Source organism: Schistocerca cancellata, chromosome 6 (assembly GCF_023864275.1).
Source record: "Schistocerca cancellata isolate TAMUIC-IGC-003103 chromosome 6, iqSchCanc2.1, whole genome shotgun sequence".
NCBI classification, from domain to species: Eukaryota; Metazoa; Arthropoda; class Insecta; order Orthoptera; family Acrididae; genus Schistocerca; species Schistocerca cancellata.
This window is the reverse complement of record NC_064631.1, coordinates 231,713,447-231,731,976: the sequence shown is the minus strand read 5'-3', so window position 1 is coordinate 231,731,976 and position 18,530 is coordinate 231,713,447. Positions and strand designations below refer to the sequence as shown.

The window sequence follows — 18,530 nt, the reverse complement described above, 5'->3', positions numbered from 1 at the left end:
TATTCCTCCGAAATATCGAACAGGGGACTCTGCTCGACGCTCCACCGTGTTCGTGTAGCGAACTACGACGTATGGTAACAGGCAGTACACTGCGAGCGAAACGAAGCAAACGTGTTACAGGATAAATTAATGAATAGCTGTACTAGCGGCAGTGCATCACAATTCACGGATAAACGCGCGTAAATTACACCACTATTCCTGTATGGTCGTAGGTAGTATTGTCATATACTGCATCGTCATCGGTATCAACCACACCACTTGTCACAGAATCAAGAACTCCATGGTGCCGATTTCCATAACTGGATAGTGTTTTGTGAATAGAGTCATCCACAAATGTAAACCACCCATACATTCTTTGCCGAGGTACTATTTTCCGAAGACTCGGCATTCACAAACAATGCTAGCAATCTCCACTGGTTTCGGTAATTTGACCATTAACGTCTGTTACCATGTAGTGTGGCACCATGGAGAACAAACTCATTGGTCCGTATTTTGTCGACAGCACGTTGAATGGACCCAAATATCGAACGTTTTTTGAACTGGAACTATCGGTACTACAGCAGGATGTTGTCCTGATGTTCGACAACGTATGTGGTTTCGGCATGATGGTTGCTCAGCGCATTGCGCTATAGAAGCACGGGAGTATTGTACCGTGTTTACACTGGTCGGTGGATCGTCAGAGGTGGCTCTGTTAATTGGCCCACTAGGTACCCGCATTCTGCATCGCCGGATTTCTTTCTTTGGGAATATTTAAAAGGTAGCGTGTACCTGCAAGTACCAAGAGGCCGCGAAGACATGGTTGACCGCATCAGAAACGCCTGTGTTGACGTTCCCGCAGATATGCTTTTGTCTTGTGTATGGTTATTTGAAAAGCGGATCACTAAGTGCACTGAAGTTGGCGGCACTGCGTTTGAACACTTACTCTAACTGGAAAAGTAGAGTAGCGTTCGCCTCGAGCCACGGCCACAGTGGAACGTCGGGTACTACCCTGTCTGATATGTCGGAGAAATACACCGTTGCGAATGCGATTTACAATTACAATTTATGAAATACTGACCTGTCCTTCCCTCGCAGCGTGGAGGATTTCCAAGTGCCACTAGATATTCAAAGACCATTGAATAACATGTCGTAAATTACGATTGTGTACTCATTTCTATACCTTCGATTACAGCACCGTCTGTGGCGAAACGAAGACGATGCTTCAGACAGAACGTATGCGATTTTGCCGTAGAATCGTAATCTGCAGTAAAAAACGGGGTTTCCACTCTACCGCGAAGATTTCAGAGTTGCCCCCGCCACCAACGCACGGGGTGGGGTGGGGGATCGAGTGTGGTATCGTTGGATGTACCCCTCCGAGGCAAGTAAATTCCAATTATAACTTTTTTGTCCAATCTCTAGGTTTCGAGATATTTCAATGTCTTCAATTAAAATCTGTACAACTGCAGTAAAAATATTTCTCGCCAAACCTTGCGCTTACTTCGTTGAAACGGTCCCCGTGTGTGACAGCCAACACTAACGTCGAATCTGGATAAAGTTGTCCTCGGGAACCGTATTGTGATTAACACACAGAAAATGAACAAAAATGGACGCACAACTAAATATAACACGCAGCAAACGTTTGCTGCGTGCGGACGGCTGAAACACTTGCGAAACGAGGTGCGTTGAGTGCTAATCTCGCCACCAAGTACCTCGTTATCAGCCTTTGCGCTGTACTTAGCTCAAGCGCGTGGGCAAATAATTAAACGCAATATACCACCAGGGAAGCAGCATTTCGCAACGTATATTACGTTTCCACAGTGGATTCTCATCAATGCTACTGAAGAATTATGTGGGGTTGTAGCGCTGCTATTTTTGGTTGTATGCACAGCGGAAATTAACAGCTCCTTTTACAAGCTGTGTTACCCTTATTTCGTCCATGTAGGATACTTTCATGGGATATGTATATGATACAAGAAAAAAAAATTGGATCTCATATATGTCTTAAATGGCAATACAGTTCTATTTCTAGCAGGCATTTAATCACTGATCACAGTTTTCTTCTTTTGTTGGTATCCATACGAAAAAAAGTTTGTAGAGTGAGCATAACCTTTTTTTCTCTTTTCTGATAATTTCTCAGGGATAACGGTCTACGTTAGTAGGCCTATTTGATAGTCGCGCAGCATTTCCTATGTTATATGTTCTTCAGTCCCTATCAATAAATACAGGCATTTGATAATTTCATTCACATACGATGAATGACGTTCATACATTGAAACGCCAAAGAAACTAGTATAGGCATGCGTATTCAAATACTGAGTTATGTAAACAGGCAGAATACGTCGCTGCGGTCGGCATTGCCTATATAAGACAACAAGTGTCTGGCGATCAAGATTTAATTGAGTTTTAAAGTGGTGTTATAGTCGGCGCACGAGCGATGGGACGCAGCATCTGCGAGGAAGCGATGAAGTGGGATTTTCCCGTACGATCTTTTCACGAGTGTACCGTAAATATCAGGAATCCGGAAAACATCAAATCTCCGACATCGCTGCGGCCGGAAAAAGATCCTGCACGAATGGGGACAACGATGACTTAAGAGAATCGTTTAGCGTGACGGAAGCGTAACGCTTCCGCAAATTGCTGCAGATTTCAATGCTAGGTCTTTAACAAGTACCGAGCGAGGTGGCACCATGGTTAGCCTACTGGACTCCATTCGGGAGGACGACTGTTCAATCCCGCGTCCGGGCATCTTGATTTAGGTTTTCCGTGCTTTCCCTAAATCGCTCCAGGCAAATGCTGGGATGGTTCCTTCGAAAGGGCACGGCCGACTTCCTTCCCCGTCCTTCCCTAATCCGATGAGACCGATGACTTCGCTGTCTGGTCTCCTCCCTCCACAACTGCCCTACCCAAACCCAACTCTTCAACAAGTGTCAGCGTACGAACCATCAACGAATCATCATCGATACAGGCTTTCGGAGCTGAAGGCCAACTCGTGTACCCTTGCTGACTGCACGACACAAAGCTTTGCGCCTCGCCTGGGCCCGTCAGCACCGTCATTGGACCGTTGATGACTGCAAACATGTTGCCTGGTTGGACGAGTCTCGTATCGAGCGGATAGACGTGTACGGGTAAGGAGACAACCTCGTGAATCCGTGGATCCTGGATGTCAGTAGGGGACTGTTCAAGCTCTGCAATAGTGTGGGGCGTGTGCAATTAGTTGGAGTGATATGGAACCCCTCATACATTTAGATACGACTCTGACACGTACGTAAGCATCTTGTCAGATCACCTGCATCCATTCATGTCCATTGTGCATTCTCACGGACTTGGTCAATTCCAGCAGGACAATACGACACCCTACACATCCAGAATTGCTAGAGAGTGGCTCGAGGAACACTCTTCTAAGTTTAAACACTTCCTCTGGCAACCAAACTCCGCAGACGTGAACATTATTGAGCATATCTGGGATGCTTTGGAACGTGCTTTTCAGAAGAGGTTTCACTCTCTCGTATTCTTACGGATTTATGGACAGCTCTGCAGGATTCATGGTATCAGTTCCCTCCAGCACTACTGCAGACCTTAGTTGACTCTATGCCACCACATGCTGCGGCACTTCTGCGTACTCGCGGAGGCCCTACACGATAGTAGTCATCTGTACCAGTTTCTTTGGCTCTTTAGTGTAGTTCAAAAAAAGCAGTAAATAAGCACAACAGGCCATACCAACGACTGTAATTTCAAACTGTACGTATTTGTAGCACTGGTTACGTGTAGTTAGACTTTCATGGTAGGACAAGCAAAATATGCAGCAGTGGCCACTTTGCAGTCAGTACGTTATGGAGCACTGAGTACCAGTCACATGTGTAGTGGCACAGTTTCAGTACACTTTTTACCACTGACGTTGACTTATACGTAAACACGCAGTTAGAGTCAGTAAAGTCTGCAGCACAGGCCACCGCATATGCAAGGGCCAGTCGAATGAATATGAGACGGATGGAAAAAATTAAGTAAACTGTTTATTATTTCAAAAGTAATCCACGTAACTGATAATACGTTTATCACACTGTGACAGAAGAGGTTCATTGCCTTCATGGAAAAATGTTTGCGGTTGCATACTGAACCATGAATGTACCTAGGAGTTCACCTCTCCGTCCGAAGCAAATTAATGGCGCCGAATACATTTCTTCAGGGCTCCAAAAATATGGAAATCGTAAGAGGTGGGGATAGGGGGGGGGGGAGATCGAAACTGTATGGAGTCTTTGTAAGGGCTTCCCAGTGAAATTGCTGCAGTGTGGTCGAATCAACTTAGATAAGATGTGGGTGGGTATTATCCTGTAACAGAATGATACCCTCAGTCATCATTCCTGGGCGTTTGGACTCCTCTGCGCTCTTGAGTTTTTGCAAAATGTCCACCTACCGCTGTCCGCTAATTGTGGCGCCGCGTTCCAGAAATTCATTGAGCAGCGGCCTCTTGCAGTCAAAGGAAAAGGTCGTCATGATTTCCGTGCCTGTAGCGACGACTAGGCAGCAGAAGTTACGTAGGGAGGTCGTTACACATCCTCTGCACGGTCCCAATCTCTCTCCACGCGGGCCGGCCGGTGTGACCGTGCGGTTAAAGGCGATTCAGTCTGGAACCGCGTGACCGCTACGGTCGCAGATTCGAATCCTGCCTCGGGCATGGATGTGTGTGATGTCGTTAGGTTAGTTAGGTTTAATTAGTTCTAAGTTCTAGGCGACTGATGACTTCAGAAGTTAAGTCGCATGGTGCTCAGAGCCATTTGAACCATTCTCTCCACGCGATTTTCATATATTCGGAGCCCTGAAGAAAGACATGCATAGCCATCGATTTGCTTCGGAAGAAGAGGAGCACGCCTGGGGTACAACCATGGTTTCTTAGGCAATCGCAAGTATTTTTCCATGAAGACAGTGACCGTCTTGCCTTGCAAGGGAGGAGGAAGTGGAAATTAATGTTTAATGTTTCGTCTACATCGAGGTAATTAGAAACGGAGCACAAGCTCGGATTGATGAAAGATGAGGAAGTAAATCTGCGGTGCCCTTTCAAAGGGCAATTTTCTGAAGCGATTTGGGCAAAACACGGAAAGCCTAAATCAGGATGGCCGGACGCGGGTTTGAACCGTCGTCGTCCTGGATGCAAGTTCAGTGTGCTAACCACTGCGTCACCTCGCTCGTTGTCTCACATATGTTGACCCATTTCGTTTTGAAATAATAAAAAGTTTACTTACTATTTTCAGTTTGTCTCTTTTTCATTTTACTGTCGCATGCAATTGCAGTTATAAGGAAAGATCAATGCGCTGTGCACCATTGATGGCCGCTTACAAATACTGCTGCACGTAAGGTGAGTAGAATGGCTACTGGCCACCAAATTTAAGTGCAGCTGCCGGGCAGTGTCAGTAGATAGTGTTGCAGCGATGGCCACTTACAAGTAATGTTGTCGGTGAGGTCAGTTGATTGTCTAGCACTGACCAACACGTATATGTGCAGCTTGCAGGGTAAGATCAGTAGGCAGCGGCGATGATCACTTGCTAGCTGTGGGTAAGGCCACTTACAAGTAAACTGCAAGCATGGTCAGTAGTTTGTGCAGCGCTGGTTATCTCATATAGGTGCAGTTGTAGGTTAAAAACAGTAGGCTGTGCTAACTTACAAGTAAAGCTGCAGCTAAGGCTACCGTATATAGGCTTTGTTGTAGGATCAGTATACAGTGTAGCAGCGAGGTCCCATTTGTTGTCCACAGGTGCTGTGGTACCGCGACACACTCCGGCTAGATACTACGGAGCGGCGCATCATGGAGGTCCGTGGCAGCCGGCATACACTCATCCTGCGCAAGGTGCAGGCCTCCGACTTCGGCAACTACAGCTGCGTCGCCGACAACGTGCTGGGCAAGACGCGCCAGTACCTCGAACTATCAGGTAAGTGCTGAACTTAAGCTCTCGTACACAGTGCACATATCCCGCGACATAATTCCGTTGAAACGCACCAGAATCCAGCTGGTAGAGCTATGAATTGGAGCCGGCCGCGGTGGTCTAGCGGTTCTGGCGCTGCAGTCCGGAACCGCGGGACTGCTACGGTCGCAGGTTCGAATCCTGCCTCGGGCATGATTGTGTGTGATGTCGTTAGGTTTAAGTAGTTCTAAGTTGTAGGGGACTTATGACCTAAGATGTTGAGTCCCATTGTGCTCAGAGCCATTTTTTTATGAATTGGAGGCAACAGATGTGCAGGTCCAGCTAAGTAACACAGCTAGATGAAACGTGGGACATATGTTGGAGGAAATGCTATAGTATAATATAGAAGGTAACTGAAAGACATACCCACTGAGAGGAACAGAAACGACCCTTTTATACAAGGGCAATAATTTCACGAAGTCGCCGTCGCCGTCAATTATGATGATCTCCTGGACATTACTCTCACTAGTATTTAAAGGAATTCAATACAGTATATTCAGCTCACAGATTTGTTCACAGCGCCCATTAAAGTTTCAGTCAGAATTATGTACACACGTTGGAGCGGGCAGTATAGTCTAAGTTTTGTATACAACACCAACAGATGGCGTAAGATCCTTTAATTTCCCTACAGCCTCCGCATCATGGTCTGTCTCGAAGGCAATAACCAGTTGCAGCAGTTGACAGATCTTCGTGCCATCCACCACTTTTACCACTGCTTTTTTCCAGAAGTGCCGAGAACTGATGTTCTCCTGCAGTAGAACGACTTCTCTTGATCTTCTTCTAGACAGGTACACCTACAACTCGCGTTATGTTATTAGCAGCAGCAGGTATTCATTTTTTTTTTTCATGTACAGCAAATTTCCTCGCTGACCTCGTACGTTAGTTCGAAATTCTTGGCAAAATTCCTCTTAGTTTCCGGTTCTGGCCCACATGGAATGGCTTCTAGTTTGTCACCATATAGAAAATGAGCTGACGTCAATGCGGTATCATTCTCTCCTTGAGCGATGGGTCTTGGTTCTATTGCGGCTTTTGTTCCTCTCTTCACCCACCTGAGGACAACCAAGCACCATCCTCAAGCAACACTGAATGGAGACTATCATGCGTTCCAACCAGCCTCCCCACTAAGCTACCTGTGGCAGTTTGTACTTCCAAGTGATTCAGTGTTGTGCACAGTAACACTGTATGTCAGTATGCTGGATGATTTTGAAGAGCTCAGACAGTTCTATATTGGCTCCGTGGAACGTTGCGCCATTGCCTGAGTATATAGGGAGTGGTAGGCCTACAAAGTGTTGCATGATCATCATAAATCTATCGGTGCACGTACTGATGACTAGTTCAATGTGAATTGCACGTGTTGTGGCTTATTTGAATCGTGCCATGATGGTGCATGTGTACGATGAGAAGTTCCGTGAAATGTTGACTTTCGTCCTGTATAATTGGGTTCTTCTCTGAATTGGATACTGCAGCGCATTTGAACCTACTACCGATCCGAATCACGCAACCCAATATAAAAGGATTGGTTCTCCTTTATGCAATGCAGAAAGTTCGGGAGTGAGTAGCTCCTCTTGAATTCTTCCGATTCAGTATGTTCGGGCGTTGCTTAACTTCAGAGCACTCAGACTACCAGTGATTCTAATCTTGTTATTCGTACTCTCAATAAATCTAACAAGGACTGTTATATGAAATATTCGCCGGTAGGAACTAAATTTTGCAGTGATAGAAAGGGGTTCGGTGATGGCGATCAAAGTTACATTTGTCCTGACTTTGGCTTGTGACATTAATTTAGATGGAGCTGGGATGTCCAGTGGCGAAGACTATGGTGGACCACACCACCAGACCTTTTACCAGCGGGTCTGCCTCCAGCCACAGTGTGAGGTGCTCTGTGGGATATTGACCTTCTGGACAGTGCCTCCACTGACTGGTTGCAGAGCACGCCAGTATTTCTGTCACCCGATGGCAAACGAAGGCATTTGATTTCACTATTTCGTATCCACTCCAAGGTGACTGTTGAGTCGCTCCACAAAGTAGCCTTGTTGCCATAAAACCCAGTTTCCTCGCAAAAATAATGAAGGAGTCATGAGCCGGCAGGTGTGGCCGAGCGGTTCTAGGCGCTACAGTCTGGTGTCTGCCTCGGGCATGGATGTGTGTGATGTCCTTAGAACAAGTAGTTCTAAGTTCTAGGGGACTGATGACCGCAGAAGTTAAGTCCCATAGTGCTCAGAGCCATTTGAACCATTTTTTTTTTGAAGGAGTCATGAGCCAATCAGTGCTGCAAGCAATTCAAACCTAGGTAACGTAGCTTCCTTCACTGGCGCCTACCTGTTCTTGCTGCAAAAATATGTGCTGTGTAGCGGACTTCAGTATTTGTCTCTACATACAGAGCAGCACCGTAGGCTGTTCTGATGCATCGCAGATCACACGGACTTCTGTAGAGCCATTTGCGTCTGATATACTCATCCACGCGGCAGAGGGTAGCACAGTCTATAGTTTGGTATACAACATTAACTACCCGACGACCTCCTCTTCTTCGTGCAGCCGTGCCTGAGGCTCGGAACGCTCCTCATGCACTTGAAACAATGCGGTGAGCAACATCAATCTCCTGGGTTACGCTCGTCACACTTCGCCATTTTTCAAATTTCCCAGCGACTATTTCCTGTTTGAATTTATTCAGATCTCATCAAGTAGTCGAATATCCAGAGGACCCAGTCCATTCCATGTAAACACAGCCCACATCGTTATCGAGACACCATCAGCTTGCACAATGCCTGACTGTCCTAAGGGATACGTTCGTCGTACGTGCCACATTGATTTCTGCGCTCATTTCACGCAGTGTTGTTTGTCTGTTAACACAGACTAGTGCATTCAAACGCCGCTGCTCTTGGTGGTCAGTCAAGTCGTTGCAACTGCGTTGCCCGTGGTGAGAGGCAATGCCTGAAACTTGGTATTCTTGCCACACTGTTCACATTGTGGATCTCAGAATAGTGAGTTCCCTAACGATTTCCGAAATGGGATAATCTAAGCGTCTTGTTCCAACTACCACTCAGGGTTCAAAGTCTGTTAATTCCCGTCGTACGGCCATAAGCACCTGAGTACAAATGAGATCTCCGTGAATGCACTGCCCTTTCATGCCTTTTGTATGCGATACTAATGCCGTCTGTATATATGCATTTCACTATATCATGACTTACGTCACATAAGTGTATGTGTTAATAGAGTCTCTACTTTGAGGTAATTCATAATGTTCGAACATAATATTCTACTGCAAGTCTGCGTCAGTGATACGAGTCTGAAATTCGCCTAAGTACTTCTATTTCCTGTCTTATATTTTGTAGTGACAAGTGGAACTTCCCGGTCTTTAGGTACAGATCTTTGGTCGAGGGATCGGTTGTGTATGATTGCATTACTGCATCTGCGTACTCTGAAAGTTTGTACACAGTCTGGGCTGGAAGAGCTGCCTATTTTAAGGTATTTAAGGTGCTTCTCAAGACCTAGAGTATCTATTCAAAGACATTTATATTGGCAGATTTTCTTGATTCGTATTCTGGAATATTTTCTTCGTCTTCTTTGGTGAAGGAATAGCGGAATAATGTCTTTAGTAACTAGGGTTTAGTGGCGGTGTCGTCGGTAACATTGCCATTGCTACCACCCAGCGAAGATATTGGTTGGGTATTGCTTCATATTCGACCAGAATCTTTTTGGATTATCTGCCAGATTTCGAGGCAGAGTTTCGTTGTGGAAGTTATTAAAAGCATCTCCCATTGAAGTTTGCGGTAAATTTCGACCTTCTGTAAAACATCTCCAAAGTGAAAGGTTTGCCTTCTTTTAAGTTATGGTTCTTTTTTATTTCCTTTTGTAATAGTGTTTTGACCATTTTTGTATACTGTAAGGGATGAACATCACATATTAATTTATTTGGTATACAGATCTCTTTCAGTTACCGTTGATACTATATCTTTGAATATAAACCACATCTGGCCTGCGTTTACATTAGTTCGAAAGAATGAAGACGGTTTCTCAGAAAGGTGTCAAGCGACATTTTACCGACTTTTTTAAATAGACAATTTTGCGTTTATTTTTGGTGTGATGGATGCTGCGGTATTCAATCTCGCTACAACGACCTTGTAGTCATTAATCCCTGAATTTGTCAAGTTGCTTCTTATTTGCATAAGATTTTTTGGCGCTAAGAGGTCAAATACGTTATTACAATCATTTATACTTCGACTGCGTTCTTGAACAAGGAAACATTTATTACAATTACACACGATGTTTCATGCCTACCACCATCTTTAAATGCGTATTTTTTGCCAACAAATCAAGGGTAAATCGAAGTCATCACCAACTGTAGTTATATGAAATAATTGAAATGAGTCTCAAGTTTAGTTTGTGTCTTTTGTCAGTAATTATGTCATCTGATTCGGAGGGCTGTGAGGACGGTTGTTGTTGTTGTTGCGGTCTTCAGTCCTGAGACTGGTTTGATCCAGGACGGTAAAGGGAACCAATTGTTAATTTCTACTGCCTTATAGGAACCAATTGAGTGTAATTACAAGGTAAAGTACTATTAACGGCAACAAATACGCCACAACCAAATGTGTTTAACATATCCTTTTTGAACAATGTTAGGTCCTTTGTAAAAATTTCGGTTTTAGACAGGTTTAGACAGGTTTCAGTACGTATAAAGACTTGAGAGTTAGTGATTTATTTTAGCTCCTGGTACTCTGGTTCTTTCCCAACTTAAATACGACAGTTTACAACTACGATAGCAATGGTTCAAATGGCTCTGAGCACTATGGGACTTAACATCTGAGGTCATCAGTCCCCTAGATTTAGAACTACTTAAACCTAACTAACCTAAGGACATCACACACATCCATGTCCGAGGTAGGATTCGAACCTGCGACCGTAGCAGCAGCGCGGTTCCGGACTGAAGCGCCTAGAACCGCTCGGCCACAGCGTATAAAATAAAAAATATTATTTAAATATTAATTTTTCTATCTGTATGATGGTGATTGTGATTGTAATGGTAATTAATATTTGCTTATCTGGAACGTGGACGTTTAATTATTCGGTATCAGACGCTTGACAATGGCTTTCTCGTAAAGGCAATGTTACTCGTAGTTGACCGTGAAATAAAACTGAAATAATCGGACTTCGTAAATAAATCGTTTCCAAAGACTGCTGCGGTAGGTGCGGACTCATAATCTAAATCTCACTATTTCAATAATTTGCCAGCCATGCCAATACGTCGTACAGAGGTGATTGTCTACTAAACATAAAAAAGTTACACAGTTAGTTAAATCAGATATATTCAATGAATAAGCCTACAGTTCATAATCCTACTTACTTTTATAAATATAAATTCTTTACAGAATCGAGTGCCTAGTCTGGTTGCAACTCGCAGTATTCTTCTATAACATGAAATATGGCGGTGTGCCAGACAATAGAATAAAATACGTGCTTCTCGCACCACTTCTACCAGAGCTCTCTCCTTTCTTAATCAAACATAAGAGTAACGTAATTGTGCTTTTGTTTTATCAGCGACACAGCGCTGCAGTTGTGTGCCATAGGCTTTATTTATTTGTCACTGATTATTTATTTAATTAATATTTCGCGTTTCCGAGGAAACTCACGCTCGGCATGCAAATAATACGCCACAACCAAATGTGTTTAACATATCCTTTTTGAACAATGTTAGGTCCTTTGTAAAAATTTCGGTTTTAGACAGGTTTAGACAGGTTTAGACAGGTTTCAGTACGTATAAAGACTTGAGAGTTAGTGATTTATTTTAGCTCCTGGTACTCTGGTTCTTTCCCAACTTAAATACGACAGTTTACAACTACGATAGCAATGGTTCAAATGGCTCTGAGCACTATGGGACTTAACATCTGAGGTCATCAGTCCCCTAGATTTAGAACTACTTAAACCTAACTAACCTAAGGACATCACACACATCCATGTCCGAGGTAGGATTCGAACCTGCGACCGTAGCAGCAGCGCGGTTCCGGACTGAAGCGCCTAGAACTGCTCGGCCACAGCGGCCGGCTGCAATGGTTCCTAGGCCTATCCTCGTCATGTGTTTGACCTGCCTCCTTTTGTCTCTTTTTATACTATCCCGAGACTCTCTGGCCTAAAAACTTCTTAAGTGTTGAATAGGAAGAAGGAGATATAACGATCCATAAATTTTTTCAGTTAATCTGTTTTGCGGTAAACACCAAGAACCAAGTACTCCATGGTGTCCTATCCCCATAACACTCAGAATATGACTAAAGAGACCTGTGAAACATATTAGACGGAAGCAGTTAAAGCTTGGTTGAGATATTTCAGGGAATGTGTTACCAAAAATAAAATCGTCTACGTCGTTGCTATTTCTGTGCCAGCGCAATAAATTTTCTCTTTGCTGTCAGACGCTATGAACTGTAGCTGAACTCATTTCGTTCAGCTCTAAATTAGTCAACGCGGCAGCAATTGTACGGTATAAGTTCAGCAGGTCTCGGAAGGTGGCTGTAGTAAGCGGCTTACAAGGCAGCCGGCAGCGGGTCTTCTCGAATCAAAACACTGCAGCAACAAGTGCGGCCAGGCCACCAATTACGGCGAGTGCCTCCAGCCACCGCTGTGACCGCTTGCGTCTAACCGACGTCCCCCCCCCCCCCCCCCCACCAAATCTCACTCCCTCCCGTACCTCACAGTGGAGTACAACGTTATCCGAAACTACGAAATAGGTGTAAGTAACAACGGACGTTGCCTATATGACTTAATGTTTCATTCACATTATGATAATTGTTAAACTTGGAATACGCGTGTGAGAGCCGGTTTCTACACTCTGAGACTGGTGTCGAGTTATCTAGCAGACAGCTAGTAGACAAGGGAACTGTATCTGGAATAAGCAACACTCGCAGCCACGCCTATAGCCCATAAAATGTGGGTAGACCTTCAAATTACTATAGTCCACTTGAATACTATGCCAGGGAAAGGAACTGTTTCTGCATATTTCGTAAGCATCTGTACCATATTTCCTTGACCACCATTATAAATAATTCATATTAACAAGTGTTACTCCACTAGAAACGTCACCAGCATAAATTTGCTCGTAGTCATCTATACTGACACAGTATAGAACTTTTCGTTGTCTACGTAAGTCAGTTATCACGAACATTACTTCTACGACTATTAATCTTAAGCTGCCAGAGTAGCTTTCGTGCCGAATGATTTGTTTATTTCTGCATCTAAATGTACATCATACTCTGCACTTCACAATTAAGTGTTTGGCAGAGGTTCATCGAACCACTTTCAAGGTATTTCTCTGCAGTTCCACATTCTAACAGCAAACGGGAAAAAAGAAATCATTCTGTGCCAGTTCTAATTTCTGTTATTTTATTACCATGACCATTTCTCCCCATGTAGGTAGGTACCAACAAAATATTTTCGCATTCGGAGGAGAAATTTGGTACTTCAGGTTTCGTGAAAGATCCTGCAGCAGCGAAAAACGGATTTGTGTTAACGATTTCCACCCCAACTTGCGAATCACATCCGTGGCCTTCGCTCCCCTATTTCGCGATAATAGAAAACGAACTACCCTTCGTTGAACTTTTCCGTTGTCCGTCCTCAATCCTATCTCATGCGGATTCCACATCACGCAGCAATGCTCTAGAAGAGGACAGACGAGAGTAGTGTATGCACCCTGTTTAGTAGAACCTGCCAATAAATCGCAGGTTTTGTTTAGCTTTCCCCGTAGCTTTACGTATATCATCGTTCCAGGTTAAGTTATTCGTAACTATAATTCCGAAGTATTTAGCTGTATTCAGTATCATTAGATCTGTGTGATTTTTCTATAACCGACATTCAGCGGATCCCTCTTATTCAAGTGGATGAACTCACACTTATCATTATTTGCAGTCAGTTGACACTTTATGAGGTTGCAGAAAGCAATGGAAACCACTGTTTTAAAGACACATTGTGGGTACCCACAGGACATGGGACCTGTAATTGATAAAGTTCTCATGATGGTCTCTCTGTCGGCAAAAGATTCCGGAAGGGACTGCAGTGGGGAAGTGACCATGATAAAAAGTATCAACAACAAACGGAAGAATAACGTTCTACAAGTTGGGGCATGGAATGTCAGACGCTTGAACGTGGTAGGGAAGCCAGACAATCTGAAAAGGGAAATGCAAAGGCTCAATCTAGATGTAGTAGGGATCAGTGAAGTGAATTTCAAAGAAGACAAGGATTTCTGCTCAGATGGGTATAGCCTTATATCAGCAGCAACAGATGGTGGTGGTGGTGGTTAGTGTTTAACGTCCCGTCGACAACGAGGTCATTAGAGACGGAGCGCAAGCTCGGGGTAGGGAAGGATTGGGAAGGAAATCAGCCGTGCCCTTTCAAAGGAACCATCCCGGCATTTGCCTGAAACGATTTAGGGAAATCACGGAAAACCTAAATCAGGATGGCCGGAGACGGGATTGAACCGTCGTCCTCCCGAATGCGAGTCCAGCGTGCTAACCACTGCGCCACCTCGCTCGGTGCAGCAACAGAAAATGGTATAATGGGGGTAGGGCTCTTTATGAGTAGGAAGATAGGGCAGAAAGTGTGTTACTGTGAACAGTTCAGTGATAGAGCTGTTCTTACCAGAATCGACTGCAAACCAACACCGACAACGATGGTTCAGGTATACATACACACATGCACAGCAATAAGGAATAGCTCAGTAGCCAGTAAAGTTGAAGAGGAACGAATGTCTCTAAAAAGGGCAATCACAGAAGTTGGAAAGAGAAGCGTAGGTGCGAAGAAACCATGGGTAACACAAGAAATAAGTCAGTTGATCGATAAAAGCAGGAACTACAAAAATGTTCAGGGAACTTCAGGGACAAAGGAATACAAGTATGTGAGGAATGAAATAAATGGGAAGGCAGGGAAGCTAAGACGAAATGGCTGCAAGAAAAATGTGAAGAAATCGAAAAAGAAATCATTATCGGATAGACTGACACAGCATATAGGGAAGTCAAAATAACCTCCGGTGAAACTAAAAGCAAGGGGGGTAATTTTACGAGTGCAACGGGAATTCCACTGTTAAATGCAGATGAGAGAGCGGATAGGTGGAAAGAGTATAATGAAGACTTGTATGACTGGGAAGATTTGTCTGATGTGATAGAAGAAGAAACAGGAGTCAATTTAGAAGAGATCGGGGAACCAGTATTACGATCATAATTTAAGAGATCTTTTGAGGGCTTAAGATCAAATAACGCAGAAGAGATAGATATATTCCATCGGAATTTCTAAAATCATGTGGTAAGTGACAACAAAACGGTTATATACGATGATGTCTAGAAAGTATGAGTCTGGCGACATACCATCCGACTTTTGGAAAAACATCATCCATACACTTCCAAAGAAAGCAAGAGTTGACAAGTGCGAGAATTATCGCACAATCACCTTAGAATCTCACACATCCAAGTTGCTGACAAGAATAATATACAGAAGAAAGGAAAGGAAAATTGAGGATATGTTAGATGACGATCAGCTTGGCTTTAGGAAAGTTAATGGCACTATAGAGGCAATTCTGACGTTACAGTTGATAATGGAAGCAAGACTAAAGAAAAATCGAGACACGTTCATAGGATCTGTCGACTTGGAAAAAGCTTTCGACAACGTAAAATGGTGCAATATGTTCGAAATTCTGAGAAAAATAGGGGTAGGCTGTAAGTAGAGACGGGTAATATACAATATGCACAAGAGCCCAGAGGGAACAAAACGACTGGAAGTCCAACAATGAAGTGATCAGATAAAAGGTTGTAAGACGAGGATGCAGTCTTTCAACATTACTGTTCAATATATACCTCGAAGAAGCAATTACGGAAATAAAATAAAGGTTCAAGAAAAGTTAAGAAGAAGTACAGACCTGCTGAATGGAATGAACAGTTTAATTGAGAGTAAGTCGAAGAATGTCGAAAGTAATGAGAAGGAGCAGAAACGAGAACAGCGAGAAACTGAACATCAAGGTTGATGGTCACGAAGCAGATGAAGTTAATTCTGCTACCTAGACAATAAAATACTCAGTGACGGACGGAACAAGGAGGAAATCAAAAACAGACTAGCACTGGCAAAAAGAGCAATGCTGGCAAACAGAAGTCTACTTGTATCAAACATATGCCTTAATTTGAGGAAGAAATGTACATTTCGAGCACAGCATTGTGTGGTAGTGAAACATGGATTGTGGGGAAACCGGAATACAAGAGAGTCGAAGCGTTTGAGATTTGGTTCTACAGACCAGAGTTGGAAATTAGGTGGACTGGTAAGGTAAAGAATGAGTAGGTTCTGCGCAGAATCGGAGAGGAAAGGTGTATGTGGAAAACACTGATACGGAGAAGGGACAGAATGATAGAACATCTGTTGAGACATGAGACAATGACTTCCATGGCACTAGAGGGAGCTGTACATGGCAAAAACTGTAGAGGAAGACAGAAATTAGAATACATCCAGCAAATAATTGAGGAAGTAAGTTGCAAGTGCTGCTCTGAGATGAAGAGGTTGGCACAGGAGAAGAGTTTGTGGCGAGCCGCATCAAGCCAGTCAGAAGACTGACTCATGAAAAAGAAAATATAAAGGACTCAGAAGTGGCTAGGGTCAGTGATAAGGTAATGGCTTATCTTGTGTGAGGAGATAGCTTGGTCGCTAAATCCCTGAAATAGAACTATCCTTCACTGGCATTGTGAACGGTTTCCTAACCGTTACCGGCGTTACTTGAGATGTCGCCATGAGATAGCGATAAGGATATGTATAGATGGCGGTAGTAACATGTGCACAAGGTATAAAAGGACGGTTCATTGGCGGAGCTGTCATTTGCACTCAGCTGCTTGTCGCTACACGAATGAAATTAACAGACTCTGAACTCGAAGTGGCTGTTGGAGCTAGACGCTTGGGACATTCCATTTCCGAATTAGTTAGGGAATTCAATATACGGAGGTCCATAGTGTAAAGTGTGTAGCGAGAATATCAAATTTCTGTTATTACCTCTCATCATGAAGAACTCAATAGTCTACGGCGGCGTTGGTGTTGAGTTGTCAGTGCTAACAGAGAAGCAGCACCGCGTTAAGTAATCGCAATTACAAAAAAAAGTGGTACATACGATGAACGTATCCATTAGGACAGTGCGATGAAATTTGGCGTTAATGGGCTACACCAACAGACGACCGATGCAAGTGTCTTTGTTGACAACACGACATGGCCTGCAGCACTTCTCCTGGACTGGTGACCATGTTGATTGGACCCTAGATAACTGGAAAACCGTGGCTTGTGCAGATGAGTCCCGATTTCACTTGGTAATAGCTGATGGCTGGGGTCGAGTGCGGCGTAGACCCCACGAACTCAGGGACCTAAGTTGTCTGGTCCATTTGAACCGGTCATTAACTGGAAACGCTGGAAATGGATACGAACGGCTATTTGGAGATCATTTTGAACTATTCATCTAATTCGTGTTCGGAAAGAACGATGGAATTTTTGTGGATGACGTGCGCCATGGCAACGGGAGACAGTCGTTCGCGGTTGGTTTGAAGAACATTCTGGTCAATTCGAACGAATGATTTGGCCAGCCAGATCGCCCGACATGGATTTCATCGAATATTTATGGGACGTCAGCGAGAGGTCGCAACATTCTGCGCCGGCAACACTTTCGCAATTATGGGCGGCTATAGAGGCAGCATGTTTTCAAATTTCACCAGGGGTCATCGACCGACTTGTTGCGTCCATGCCACATAGAGTTGATGCACTACCCGGACGAAAGAACGTCCTACACGAAATTTGGAGGTGTCCATGACCGTTGTCACCTCAGTGTAAAAGGAAAACCCATGTGGCATGCAGGTTATACAATCTTGAATTAAAAAGGGTAGTAATGATAGAGTAAAAGAACTGCGTTTTCAATGTAAATAATAGATTTCATGATTTTTAAACTGCTACGTAAAGTCGCGCAGGAGGCCGGCGACCATTATGTGAATGCTGAGCACTTCCTTTTTGATCGTGATAATAAGTGTGCCTGTTGTTAAAACTTTCTGCATTTGGGCGTAGTCCATCATCAGAGCATCATAGAAAATGACGTATGATTTCATTCATAAAATTTGGTGAACACCAGTGTTAAGATTGAAATCATGGAACTTTTTCTCTGGCGTTCTAATGATGTGCTATTCCCGAAACACATAAATAATTAAAGTTCTAACAAGCCATATTGATACCAGCGAGAAACAAGCGGTGAAAAGCTACGCGTTAGAATCAAGACATAGATCTAAAATGAAAGAAACTTAGTTAGCCATTGAACAATAACAGGATTCGAAAGTATTGCTAGTATATCATTCAAAAGGAAAACGAAGTTAATGAAGACAAAAGATAATGATGATGAGGATGAAGAAAAAGGTATTTAGCGCAATCAGAAAGAACTGGTGACGCCAATTCTCCCGTATGCAAGTCAGCTGCCTTAAATTCGGTTATGTAAAAACAAACACCACCAATTTCGTCCTTCGTTGGCATGCCTTTCTCTTGATTATCAATAACTTGCGTATAGCAGTATAACACTCTTTCCGATGATATTTAAGTTCAGTTTAACAGCAGAGCCAATCG

At 43.7% G+C, this 18,530-nt stretch overlaps 1 protein-coding gene across 2 annotated transcripts in view; it reads left to right on the top strand.

Annotated features, from left to right (window-relative positions):
- LOC126191483 (limbic system-associated membrane protein) overlaps positions 1-18,530 on the top strand; it is a 986,380-nt gene that overhangs the window by 923,987 nt on the left and 43,863 nt on the right. For both annotated transcript variants that reach the window (XM_049932368.1, XM_049932366.1), the window contains exon 6: positions 5,726-5,900. In XM_049932368.1, coding sequence (XP_049788325.1) covers positions 5,726-5,900 — 175 coding nt within the window. The remainder of the gene's footprint in view (positions 1-5,725; positions 5,901-18,530) is intronic.